Consider the following 13756-nt stretch of genomic DNA (forward strand, 5'->3'; position numbering starts at 1 on the left):
TTATTCATCAGTATCAAGTGATTTAATAAGTCACATGGCTTTACGTCAGTGCGGGAAACTATCAGATAAGTAAGTTGATAGACTGAAAATAGTATTCATCTAAGAATATGTTGTTGTCTTCCGAAATAGCAAGTTCTGAAACGAATTACCAAATTTTTAACACGTCTCAAAATGATTTGTTGTTGATCCATACAAGACCATTAAAGGCACATGACGCGTGTTAGCGCAGTACTTCCTGCGTGTCCCGGCCCATGTGAACCCGTGACTCATTTCGCTGTTCCAGGGATGATCCCCGACCCAGCTTGCAGCTGAGAGGTCAGGAAGGGGGTGAGGCGGAGGACTCATTGTACGGCACCACAGGGGACAATGGAAAGTTTGAGAATAGGAAGTGAAGGAAAACGCCTTGATTCCCCGCACACTGGAGTTTGATGTACTATGACGTCACGCGTCATTTATTTCGTTTGCAAGTTCTGTACCCGTTATTCCTCATTAACTCATAGCTAACACATTGTGGCTTCAATATGCTCATGCCTGAAAGTCAGTAATGTGATAATTGCATGAAACAGCCCAAGCGTAATGATCTTTTGAAGCCATTAGATTGGTGTGAGTAATCGAAGTAATGTACGAGATATTTGCTGTGAGAAGAGGGAACGTCACTGGTTGACATGAAATATTAGAAATAAAATACTGACGGATACATGAAGCATTTTCTTTAGTAATGGGTTGGTTGAAAATGTCATATTAAAAATGTAACCTACAACATAGATTAAACAGCAAAAACTTTTTTTAAATCCTCTTTTTCAATTCAAGTTTGGCATCTGAAATTATTGTCTGCCATTGACGACGATAGACATCCAATCTAGAACATTTGCCAATGCTTCCATCTGAATACAGTATTAACAATTCACACCTATAATCATGCTTGCACAATTACAGTGGGGCAAACAAGTATTTAGTCAACCACCAATTGTGCAAGTTATCCTACTTGAAAAGATTAGAGAGGCTTGCAATTGTCAACATGGGTAAACCTCAACCATGAGAGACAGAATGTGGAAAAAAACCCAGAAAATCACATTGTTTGATTTTTAAATAATTTATTTCCAAATTAGAGTGGAAAATAAGTATTTGGTTACCTACAAACAAGCAAGATTTCTGGCTATCAAAGAGGTCTAACTTCTTCTAACGAGGTCTAACAAGGCTCCACTCGTTACCTGTATTAATGGCACCTGTTTTAACTCATTATCGGTATATAAGACACCTGTCCACAACCTCAGTCAGTCACACTCCAAACTCCACAATGGCCAAGACCAAAGAACTTTCAAAGGACACCAGAGACAAAATTGTAGACCTGCACCAGACTGTGAAGACTGAATCTGCAATAGGTAAAACGCTTGGTGTAAAGAAATCAACAGTGGGAGCAATTATTAGAAAATGGAAGACACACAAGACCACTGATAATCTCCCTCGAGCTGGGGTTCCATGCAAGATCTCACCCCGTGGTGTCAAAATGATAACAAGAACGGTGAGCAAAAATCCCAGAACCACACGGGGGGACCTAGTGAATGACCTACAGAGAGCTGGGACGACAGTAACAAAGGCTACTATCAGTATGCGCCGCCAGGAAATCAAATCCTGCACTGCCAGACGTGACCCCCTGCTGAAGAAAGTACACGTCCAGGCCTGTCTGCGGTTTGCTAGAGAGCATTTGGATGATCCAGAGGAGGACTGGGAGAATGTGTTATGGTCAGATGAAACCAAAATATAACTTTTTGGTAGAAACACAGGTTCTCGTGTTTGGAGGAGAAAGAATACTGAATTGCATCCGAAGAACACCATACCCACTGTGAAGCATGGGGGGGTGGAAACATCATGCTTTGGGGCTGTTTTTCTGCAAAGGGACCAGGACGACTGATCTGTGTAAAGGAAAGAATGAATGGGTCCATGTATCGAGAGATTTTGAGTGAAAATCTCCTTCCATCAGCAAGGGCATTGAAGATGAGACGTGGCTGGGTCTTTCAGCATGACAATGATCCCAAACACACAGCCAGGGCAACAAAGGAGTGGCTTCGTAAGAAGCATGTCAAGGTCCTGGAGAGGCCTAGCCAGTCTCCAGATCTCAACCCCATAGAAAATCTGTGGAGGGAGTTGAAAGTCATGTTGCCCAACGACAGCCCCAAAACATCACTGCTCTAGAGGAGATCTGCATGGAGGAATGGGCCAAAATACCAGCAACAGTGTGTGAAAAGCTTGTCGAGAGCTACAGAAAACATTTGGCCTCCGTTATTGCCAACAAAGAGTACATAACAAAGTATTGAGATTAACTTTTAGTATTGACCAAATACTTATTTTCCACCATGATTTGCAAATAAATTCTTTAAAAATCGAACAATGTGATTTTCTGTTTTTTTCCCCCACATTCTGTCTCTCATGGTTGAGGTTTACCCATGTTGACAATTACAGGTCTCTCTAGTATTTTCAAGTGGGAGAACTTGCACAATTAGTGGTTTACCCCTAATACCCCTAGTAGTTTACCTCTTTCATCCCAATTTTTATTTTATTTATGTGGTCTTAAAGCAGCCCAAAGAAGCTTTCATTTTTTTGTTGAGTTTGGCTGTGCTTGTTGAAAAAAGCAGTAGTGTTTTAGTTGTAAGAAGGCTCCTTTTTTATTTATTTTTGTTATTCCCTGGCTAATAAGTTTCTGCAGTTACATTTAATATCTTTATTTAGACAATGTTGAGTGGTCTTAAGATAAATGTTTTTTTGCATTCTTGGATAGTGAAAAGATTATGAACAAGTTTGTATTCCTTGAAAGGTGGAAAAGCGCTCAAAGCGCTTTACACTATATTGCCATCTACCTACTGGTGACGCAGCACCAGGAGCAATGTGGGGTTCAGTATCTTGCTCAAGGATACTTAGGCAAGTTCATCAGGGCAGAGAATTGAACCCACAACCTCTGGGTTGGGGGACAACTACTCTACCACTGAGCCACGCCATCCCCGTGTGTATGTTAACATGATTTATGTTCAAATATTGCAATTTAAATTTGCTAATAAAATCCAGACATTTATTCTGGAAGCTTTCAAAATTTTTCTTTAATAGTTTTTGAAAACAAAGGTTTGAATCAAATGTATCACCTGAACCAATACCTATGAAATTTAGTATCAATACACATTTATTTTTGCATTCATTCATTATTCATTTAGCCTCTTAATTAATTAGGTTCATATTCGTGAGAGAGGTAGCCATAAGCGGATTTTAAGGGGGGGACAGCACCCCCCCCCGGTGGCCAAAAAGTGTAACTGCATGAAATTGACTTTCATATGTATATACAGTATATATATCTATATATCTCTCTCTCTCTCTCTCTCTCTCTCTCTCTCTGTGTGTATATATATATATATATATATATATATATATATATATATTTTTTTTTTTTTTTCTTTTGATTGAAGCAACTTTTTTTGGGAATTGAATGATTTTAGACACAAATGTCCTCCCCATAGTATGGCCCAAACACAAAAGAGATTGCTTCAATCAAAGAAAACTTTTTCAATGAAAAATTAAGTGTTCAAATGCAAATTTTTCAGTTTCAAATATTTTTCACATTCAAAAACGTTTTCTATGATTGAAATTTTTTCATTTTTTGATTGATTTTTCTTTTTGAATATATATATATATATATATATATATATATATTTTTTTTTTTTTTTTTTTGAAGCAACTTATTTTTTTAATGAATAAAGACAAAAATATCTTAGCCAGACACAAATCAACATTACTTCAATCAAAAAAAGTTGCTTTAATAAAAAAAAAAAAAAACTTGACTCTAATCAAAAAACAAACAAACAAAAAATCAAAGAAAAATAGCTTTCACACGCATTTTTCTGAGTTTCAAATTTATTTTTGCATTCACAATTTTTTTTTGATTGAAGGGATCTTTTTTTTTTGTTGAGAATATATTTTTTTTTATTGAAGCACCTTTTTTGTTATTGAAGCAACTTTTTTTTGATTGAATAATAAAGACACACATTTACCTCCATATGGCTCTGCCCAGGGGATACAGTTTTTGATTGGGTGTAACTACATTGGCACGACACCGGCAGGCGTACCATATTGAATGGATGACGATCTTGGCGAAAAGTATTGCCTCAACAACCTGATTTAGAATTCCCCTCAAGAATGATGGGGGGAAAAAAAGCTCATTGTCAACTTATTATTATAAATTTTCTTGTAAGTTAATTTTATTGTTGACACTGCGTTTTGGGGTCATCAACATGTTGTGCCCCCCCTGTCCCAACAGTCAAACTCCGCCTATGGGTATAGCCCTGACCCCCGATCACCCAATTTGTTTGGTCTTATAAATGTACTGTCCTCAGCAAAAAGTGTAAATGCAGGTTATGCTGTTACATCGTCCCTACCAATGTTGAAACCAAACCTACGCCCTTGCTCATCTGAATTATTTATTTTCTAATTGGGAAAAAAAAAAAAAAATTGCTATGGGCTGAGGGCGCGTGGTAGCAAATTACCAGAATTAAAATAATAATCAAATGACCAAAAATAGTAATAAAATCTCTTAAGTTCCAACTTTTGAATAGCTATTCACTATCATTTTTTGAATAGCTGTCCACTGTCCCTTTGCGCACTCAACACTCACTCAACAGGGAAAGTGCGTGTCTAATATTGGCGGGGGCGTGGCTTAATGACGAAGCAGCGGCTGCAGCGAAGCCTGCGACCACACTTGCCGAGAATGAATCAGACCGGAGCGAGGGGGGGGGAGAACAGTCTCAACGCGGAGACACATTTCTATTTCACACATCCTTCCTCACAATTAACCATCTGATTAGTATTCATTCGGAGGCGGATTGCCGCTACTTTGCACTCGCGTGCCTTCATTTTGAACATCATATGTTTAGCTCCAGCCAGACGTCTGACAGCCTCACACATACGCCGGTTTGTCACCAAGGAGAGGGAAAAAATTGAAAAAAGGATTGATTAATAAAGGGACAATATATATTTGCGAGGTGGTTTCATCTAGACACACCTAGAGGAGGACTGCCCTGTCATCACAACAATCGATATGGATGAAGACAATCACGGTAAGGATGTTTTTTCCTCTTTTCCCATTCGCTCACTTGCATAGATGCAAGCCGCTTCCATATATCATTGCACTAATAAAATGATTTCACCTTTAAGCAAGATTTCCCCTTGGAGATAATTGAATTTCCTCGCTCGCAGCATGTGACCATGCTTGTTCCTTTCAAAACAAAATATTAAATTGTCCACGTTTTCCCCCCTCATCTATTTGAAGCCCTCGCAGCAAAGCTTTAAAGTCTTTCGCACAATCTTTCATTTGAAGTCTGCAAACTGGGTGGAATTGATAAGATAAATGGATGGCAGCCAGACAAACAAGCTTTGTAGTTTTGGGATGAAACCCAGTTGCTTTGATAACTGTAGATTAAATGAGGAAAGTGTGATTCATGGACATCACTTGCTTTTGCTACCTGCAATCACAAGACAACACATTTCGGTGTACTTTTTTTCCCAGAACTGATTTGTATTATTGATTTTTTTTTTACTCTATACATTACAATGCCGAGAAAGTGCGGTGAATATCTATTTTTTTGTACATGATATAAACAAATAAACAAAATTTTTGAATAGCATTACATCATCTTCCATTTTTCCTTCCGAATTTCATACATTTTCAATTAAGGTAAACTAAATTAACTTCTGAAGTGGACGAGCGCTACACCTAATCATCAAAATTTGATTTGGAATTGCATTTTTTCCCCATAAGACAAGGATATTGCATTTAAAAAATGAAGCTTTTTCTCTGACGCAGTACCAAAAAACTGCCACAGGATGGTGCTAAACCAATATTTCTTGACTAAACATGCGAACAACCGCAAATATGTGAGTTTTCCGCAAAAAACAAGAATGGATTCCACCTTTTAAAAATGTGCGAAAAGGAAATTCTTCCAGTAAAGTAACGTGCTTTTTGCTGTGACTGCAAGAGAAGTGTGGCTAAGTGGGCTACACAGGCATGAAAATGGAAAAGATGAAAAAAGAGCATGTTTTTAAAATTTTTTAAATAATGTGACATTCCATGACCCAAAAGTTAGCCTCTGTAGCTGGGGGTAGGACCGCCAAGGCCCCTGTCTTCGGCTGCCGCCCAACTCCCTACACGCCCAACCCCTTTGATCCCTCCCAAACGTGGTGAGCCCATGGAAAGGGGGACACACGTCACCTTTTCAGGCTGTGCCCGGCCGGGCCCCATGGGTACAGGCCCAGACGCTCTCCTTCGAGCCCCATATCCAGGCCTGGCTCCAGAGGGTGGCCCCGGTAACCCGTGTCCAGGCAAGGGAAACTTGAGTCAATTTGTGTTTTTTTGAGCCATGCTTAGTCTGGCCCCTCACCTAGGAACTGTTTGCCATGGGTGACCCTGCCACGGGCATAAAGCTCCAGACAACATAGCTCCTATAGGATTATACTGCTCTCCCTTAGAGATAAGGTGAGAAGCTCCTTCATCCGGGAGGGATTCAGTGTCGAGCTGCTACTCCTCCGCGTTGAGAAGAGCCAAATGAGGTGGCTCAGGCATCTGATTCGGATGCCTCCTGTACACCTCCCTGGCTCCGGGGACGACCCAGGATACACTAAAAAGACTATGTCTCTCAGCTGGCCTGGGAATGCGTTGGGATCCCACCGGAGGAGCTGGATGAAGTGGCTGGGGAGAGGGAAGTCTGGGCCACCCTGCTAAAGCTGCTGTCCCCACGACCCGATCCCGGATTAAGCAGTAGATGATGGATGGATGAAATACTGTGGTACCTAATTACACCGCTAAAACTCATCTAGAAAAACAAGAAAAAAAAACTACCAACATTTTCGGACTATAAGTCGCAGTTTTCTTCATAGTTTGGCTGGGGGTGCGACTCATACTCAGGAGCGACTTATGTGTGAAATTATTAACACATTATTATTACTGGTGCACGGTAATTATTGGTCCGATAATTATCGGTTCCATAATAGGAATTATGATGTCATCCCATGCCGACATGGAGGGTCTAAGGATGGGGGATACCCAGGATTTGAATTTATTTATTCATCTTTGTTGCTTCGTTTGCTGTTTCTGATTGTGTATCATATTGCCTCTGCAAAGCCCTTTGAGACAACATTTTGTGTGATCTAGGGCTATACAAATAAAATTGAATTGAATTAAATCCAATAACATTTATAATAGGACCGATAATATGTACTGCTCTGGCTTTGCAGTTTCCACAACAGTATGGGAAATCAGTTGACCATTGCTCCCACCTGCTGGTCAGAATCATTCAATGCACCTATTTTTTTGTTACAGTAGTTTGGTTCAATCACTTACACATTGCGGTGTCTAGCGGTAGCGTTGACAGTCGTGAATGCTTTCTGTTACGTTTCCGCCTCGGAAATATATGTATATAAGTATATATATAAGTATTTTATGTTTAGTATTACATATGGATGTGCAAAATATGTTTACTTCTGTGGTGAAGGGCTATATGTACAGAACTTCATAAGTTGTGTTATAGAAGCCAGCCAATGCTGTAGTAGCTCAAGCTAGTGTGCTATGCTATACATATAATAGTTGTGTATCAGTGTATTGTGCAGTTTGTTGTATATTGAGTACTGAATATGTGCATTTTTCTGTTGTACTTTCACAATATTAAGACGAGTGTATTCCCATAAAAGCAAAAGACCAAGCCTTGTGGTTTATGGAAGTGCAGTCATTCTTAGCTGGCTGTCGGACAGTGCAGAAGTGAAACGCACTGTTTTGGTCATGTCATTACGAAAAATCTGATGAGAACAAAGGCAAATCTATGTTGAATCCACCACTATTTTTTTAAACCTCCAGGTGTTCAAAAACACAGGTTATACATTTTAAAAATTATATATTTATTATCGGTTATCGATATCGGGATCGGCTTTGAGGAGCAGGAAGTTATTGATATCGGTATCAAAAAATGGATATTGTGCACCCCTAATTATTATATCATTTCACATGTTATTTTGGGATTTTGGAGTGACACTGATGGTTTGGTAAACTTGCTAGCACGTTCTTTATGCTATAGTTATCTGAATAACTCTTAATAGCTATGTTACGTTAACATTCCGGCCACGTTTGCATTTTGTTGTTCATGCATCATGTAGCATTATCATACTGTACACTCATTCAGCATGTTGTTCTATATTGTATTTTTATTCAAAATTGCCTCACAAAATGAAATATCTGTTCTATGTGCTGGATTTTAATCAAGTACATTTCCCCCCAAAATGCAATTTATACTCTGGTGTGACTTATATGTTTTTTTTCCTCTTCATTGGGCATTTTATGGCTGGTGCGACTTATACTCAGGTGCGACTTATAGTCCGAAAAAGTACGGTAATTACAATAGGAAAATTTTACTTCCCATAATTTTTGTACTATATGGCGCAACCACCAAATTTGGTAAGAAACTGTATTTGTTCATATACAAGGCGCATTGGACTATAAGCCGCAGGGTTTAAAGCAGAGGAAACAACTGCATCTTATAGTCCAAAATTTACGGCAATTAAAGCAACAATACATGTACTGTATAGCATAATTACAACAGGAATTCAACTTGGTAAGATTAAACCACTTCTTGGTAGTTTAATAGAAGTAGTAGATTAACCTACTCGGTATGACTAACTACATTTAACAGAAAAACAAGCTTAAATTGAACATGTTCTTGAACAATTATTACAACTTTTCTTATTTCAAGCAAATTTTACTTATCACAACTACTAAAATATCAATAACAAGTCAAAGCCTAAGTGAGATTTTTTTTTTCAAGCAAAAAATGGTTGAATCAAGTAAAAAAAAAAAAAAAAAACTCTTTTACAGTGGCGCGGGACGTGGGGTGCTGCAGCACTCCCTGGTGTTGGATAGTGAAAGAAGTGTTTTGATAGATTCCTTTTTTTTTAATGAATAAATAAATAAAACATATTGAAACAATAGTGTTTTTAACTTTGGGGATGAAATCTCTTGTTGTTTTTTTAAATAACATCACCTAACACCTTGCTTGCAACCGGGTCACGTTGAATAAGGCGCTATTGGAACGGAAAGGTAAACTGTTGACAGAGGAGGCATTAAAGTTTCACAAAAACAAATTAGCAATTTTTTTTTCTTTACAAAAACAGTGAAATTTTCTAAAATTAAATTTGAGGTCGAAAATGAAGATGATACTCCTTTAGTGTCTTCATATAGGTAGGAGATGCTTGCATTGTTGCCATATTATTGTTTGTTGTTGCTTTTGAGCCGGCATCGTGCAGAGACCTGTTGGATATACTGTACATGTGCAATTTATTTTAGTGTTGTGAAAAGGGGGTGTTAAACTGAGGCTTATAGGCTCTTTTAATTTTCAAATGTGTTCGTTTGTTATCATGCCGTCTCGCCGCGTGGATTTGAATTTTAATACATGGGCGGTTTTATTTCCAAAACAAAAACTCCAACACACACTGTAGGTGAAATAGAACGCTGTCTTTGCAGTAACCTAGTAGTAATTCGTAAACTATCCAGCAAGCGTGTGTACTGTCATTGTGCACGCCTTCTATGGAGATAACGCATAAGCATGACAAATTTGAACCAAAACGGCTGTTTTTTGATGGGAAAAACTAAAAATGATCCTCAGCACCCCCTGCTGTGAGTGACTTCCAGCGACCCCGCTATAGAGCAATTCTAGTTGGCGAAATTTAACTTTTTGCAAACTATACTGTCACTTTGACCGTCACTACTACCATCCATCCTGTGTCACTTATCACACATGCAGTATATCCTCTAGCAGTTGATCCCAACCACCTTGAAGCAAACGTAAACAGACCCCAGTCTGATAACAGTTTGTCGGTTAACTGTGAGAGATTACCAAGAGCTGGCAGGAGTCACCGTTTGTACTTCCCCATTTTTCCTCCTGCCATCTGGATGCAAACCAATAATTTTCGGGCTGTAATGGAATGGAGTCATTTCATTAACCTCATTGAGACAAAGTGGTGATTCTGCAGTTATGATCTTGGTAGGATTTCTAACCTTGGATACTAGGTGAGATTGAAAAGATTGAACGCAGACAAACATGCTGTTTCTGATCAGACTAGAAACTCCCCCTGCCCTGAATGAATTATTCAAATAACTCAGCATAAATGTTCAACTAATGCGTGGCGTCGGCTGACTCTTACTCACTCGCTCACACGGTCACCGCTTCACACGTCACTTAACATCACTCACATGCACACCTTCGTTCCTGGTATCGCACGCATGTCGTCGATAAATTTGTCACCCCCGGAGAGGAGCCTGTCAGCTGATACGCCAGAGAATCTCACAATCCTGTGCATCTTCTTGCCATGTTCAATTCCACCATATTTAAATGCACATCACAGTTTGCTTATTTGTAAGGCGCTAAAGCTGTCACTGCAGACTGCTTTTACGCGTCACTGACAACAGATGTGTTCAAAACTTGTATGATCTATTTATATGTATAAAAGAAGTGCGTAATCTGTATGCCGGGAGGGCTGGATGTGAAAAATGTTTCAGTGCCATTGAATGCATAGATTGGTGAACATTCGTTGCCTGGCTCTCCCAGTTCAAATTGATTGGACGTCTATCACAGTCAGAAGTGGGTTGTAATGTGTTACATTTACTTGAGTGACTTTTTGAGAAAAATGTATTTCTAAGAGTAGATTTATTAAGTCATACTTTTTACTTTTACTTGACTAGATTTGTGAAGAAAAAACGCAACTATTACTCAGCTACTTTGAGCTACACAAAAGTTGTTACATTTTTCCTCTTTATTCTACGTTTTACATTAATATTTTTTTTCCAGCGATGCCAAGAGTTGCTGTACCAATTTCACCAATGAGACGTCGCAACAATAAACACATGACTCCATTACACCAATCTGACGCAAGCTTGCCGTTCTATGATCATGCCAGCCTGCTCAATCACGTGGTGTCTTTAAAGCACCATAAAAAATGAAGTATTTGGCATAGAGCGCTGCCCTCAACATGAATCAAAAGTGCAGATTTAAACCTCTCTCCCAGCTTTTATTTGGAACCGATTGACCACGGAAAACCGGAGATATGATCCTTTGAATATCATAATAGTAACTATGAAGGAAGTATTCACTATTCAAACTAAGAACTATTTTCTCCAATAGAGGGCACTCATGCTCTTTGAAAGAATAATGCTTCATTTCTATCTTTTTTTCTCTTGCTGGAATTCAATGTTGTTGTTTTTTTCTGTAATGGGTTATTGTACGGTATCATTACAACAACAGTTCATATAAAATACCATTGTTAAAAAAAACAAACAAGCAGTTACTCACAATGTTACTCATTACTTGAGTATTCTTTTCACTGGATAATTTTTTTTACTTGTACTTCAGTACATCTTTTGGATTACTACTTCTACTTGAGTAATATTATTTTGAAGTAACGCTACTCCTTTGAATTTTTTGGCTACTGTACCCACCTCTGATCGCCGTCAATGACTACCAAAGAGATTAGCTGAAATGAGTGTTTGTTATTTAAAATGGCAATTATTTAATAGTTAAGTCTGAAAAGAGAGTATTTGTAAGTAATGGAAGATAGTTGCTTCACGAATCACGACACTGGCTGCCTCGATTAATCGTCAATGAATTGATTATCAAATTAACTATTTTGAGTGTCGATTAATCATTCGATAATGTTAACCTAAAAATCCTTGCCGAGCCTTTAATGCTAAATATTTATTAATATGTTTATTTACAGCCTCTTAATGCTTTAGTATTCTCTTATTCTTTTTAATTTTTTTTTTTTTTTTGTATGATATGATTTATGCATCAGCTGATTAGTCAACACTAATAGACTATCAAAATAATCGTTTGTGGCAGCCATAGTAATAATTAAATTTCGTTTTTGTAGATGATATACTAATAAAAACTGGGATTTTTTGTAAGAAATGTAGGGTCTGCCTAATGAAAATTGAAATGAAATAATTGAATTTTTAGAAATATATTAGAACTCTACCATGGCATACCTAGAGTCAGGTGATCCTAGGAAGAGGGAAGTGCTCAGTTTTGCGTGATTAATTCTTTTTTTTATTCGCAAAAAAAAAAGCATCAAGTGCGCCTCTGTGTTTCTTTTACGCTGACAACTGGACTTTATCGCTTTATACTGTATTCACTGCCATTCCTGAACAGAACTGCTCAAGCAAGAGCGCTGAGTAAACAATTTATAAATGTGGTTTTATTAGTGTGCTTATCTTACAGCTGGACAGAGAAGTGGATAGGGGACCACCAATTGCCCGAGTTTATATTGCCCTCTGGGGATTTTTATAATTTAGACAAACAGTGAATTGTTAGGCAAATGTACATTAAATACTGTTTGTCAGTTTTGCATGTTACCAAATAAGCTTTATGTTCATGTCCTTTCCAGTTATGGGTGCTTAACACAGATCAACGACTGAACAAATGCATGAAAATTGATATGTTCCAATGTTCACAGTGTCAATCGATTTCAAAGTGATTTTAAGCATTGGCGGATTCCCCAGCTGTGTTAAACTCAATAGTGATTCAGTGTATATTCTATATGACACAAGTTGCTTTTGTTTTCTTGAATGAACATGGAGAGGAACATTTGGATTGCAAAAATTCCCTAGATATCATGATTAGAGATGTCCCAATCATATATTTTTGCACCCGAGTCCAAGTCCCGATTTTGAGAATCAGCCGATACCATGTCCCGATCCGATACCAAAAAACGTTTTAAACATGTTACTGTCCCACCGTGCCGCCTTCATAATGTGAATTATCTTTAAACAAGAATAACGTATAAGAATGCTTGTCGTTATTAAATGCTTTATTTATTGAGTCCACTGGAACCCGCTCACGTTGCTCACTTACAGTGTGGCAAATAAGTATTTAGTCAACCACTAATTGTGCAAGTTCTCCCACTTGAAAATATTAGAGAGGCCTGTAATTGTCAACATGGGTAAACCTCAACCATGAGAGACAGAATGTGGAAAAAAAAAAACAGAAAATCACTTTGTTTGATTTTTAAATAATTTATTTGCAAATCATGGTGGATTTTCACTCAAAATCTCTCGATACATGGCCCCATTCATTCTTTCCTTTAGACAGATCAGACGTCCTGGTCCCTTTGCAGAAAAACAGCCCCAAAGCATGATGTTTCCATCCCCATGCTTCACAGTGGGGTATGGTGTTCTTCGGATGCAATTCAGTATTCTTTCTCCTCCAAACACGAGAACCTGTGTTTCTACCAAAAAGTTCTATTTTGGTTTCATCTGACCATAACACATTTTCCCAGTGCTTTTCTGGATCATCGAAATGCTCTCTAGCAAACCGCAGACGGGCCTGGACGTGTACTTTCTTCAGCAGGGGGACACTTCTGGCAGTGCAGGATTTGAGTCACTGGCGGCGCACTGTGTTACTGATAGTAGCCTTTGTTACTGTGGTCCCAGCTCTCTGTAGGTCATTCACTAGGTCCCCCCGTGTGGTTCTGGGATTTTTGCTCACCGTTCTTATTATCATTTTGACACCACGGGGTGAGATTATGCATGAAGCCCCAGATCGAGGGAGATTATCAGTGGTCTTGCATGTCTTCCATTTTCTAATAATTGCTCCCACAGTTGATTTCTTTACACCAACCGAAGAGTGAAGAGTTACAGAAACCGTTTGGCCTCCGTTATTGCCAACAAAGGGTACCTAACAAAGTA

General features: G+C 38.5%; 1 protein-coding gene across 1 annotated transcript in view; it reads left to right on the forward strand.

Annotated features, from left to right (window-relative positions):
• The first annotated feature begins 4743 nt into the window (after positions 1-4743).
• The window catches only part of LOC130909418 (cytohesin-3), a 60658-nt gene continuing 51645 nt past the window's right edge, over positions 4744-13756 (forward strand). Inside the window, exon 1 of the mRNA XM_057825870.1 lies at positions 4744-5096. Coding sequence (XP_057681853.1) covers positions 5078-5096 — 19 coding nt within the window. The 5' untranslated portion in view covers positions 4744-5077. The remainder of the gene's footprint in view (positions 5097-13756) is intronic.

This window comes from Corythoichthys intestinalis, chromosome 21 (assembly GCF_030265065.1).
Source record: "Corythoichthys intestinalis isolate RoL2023-P3 chromosome 21, ASM3026506v1, whole genome shotgun sequence".
NCBI lineage: Eukaryota > Metazoa > Chordata > Actinopteri > Syngnathiformes > Syngnathidae > Corythoichthys > Corythoichthys intestinalis.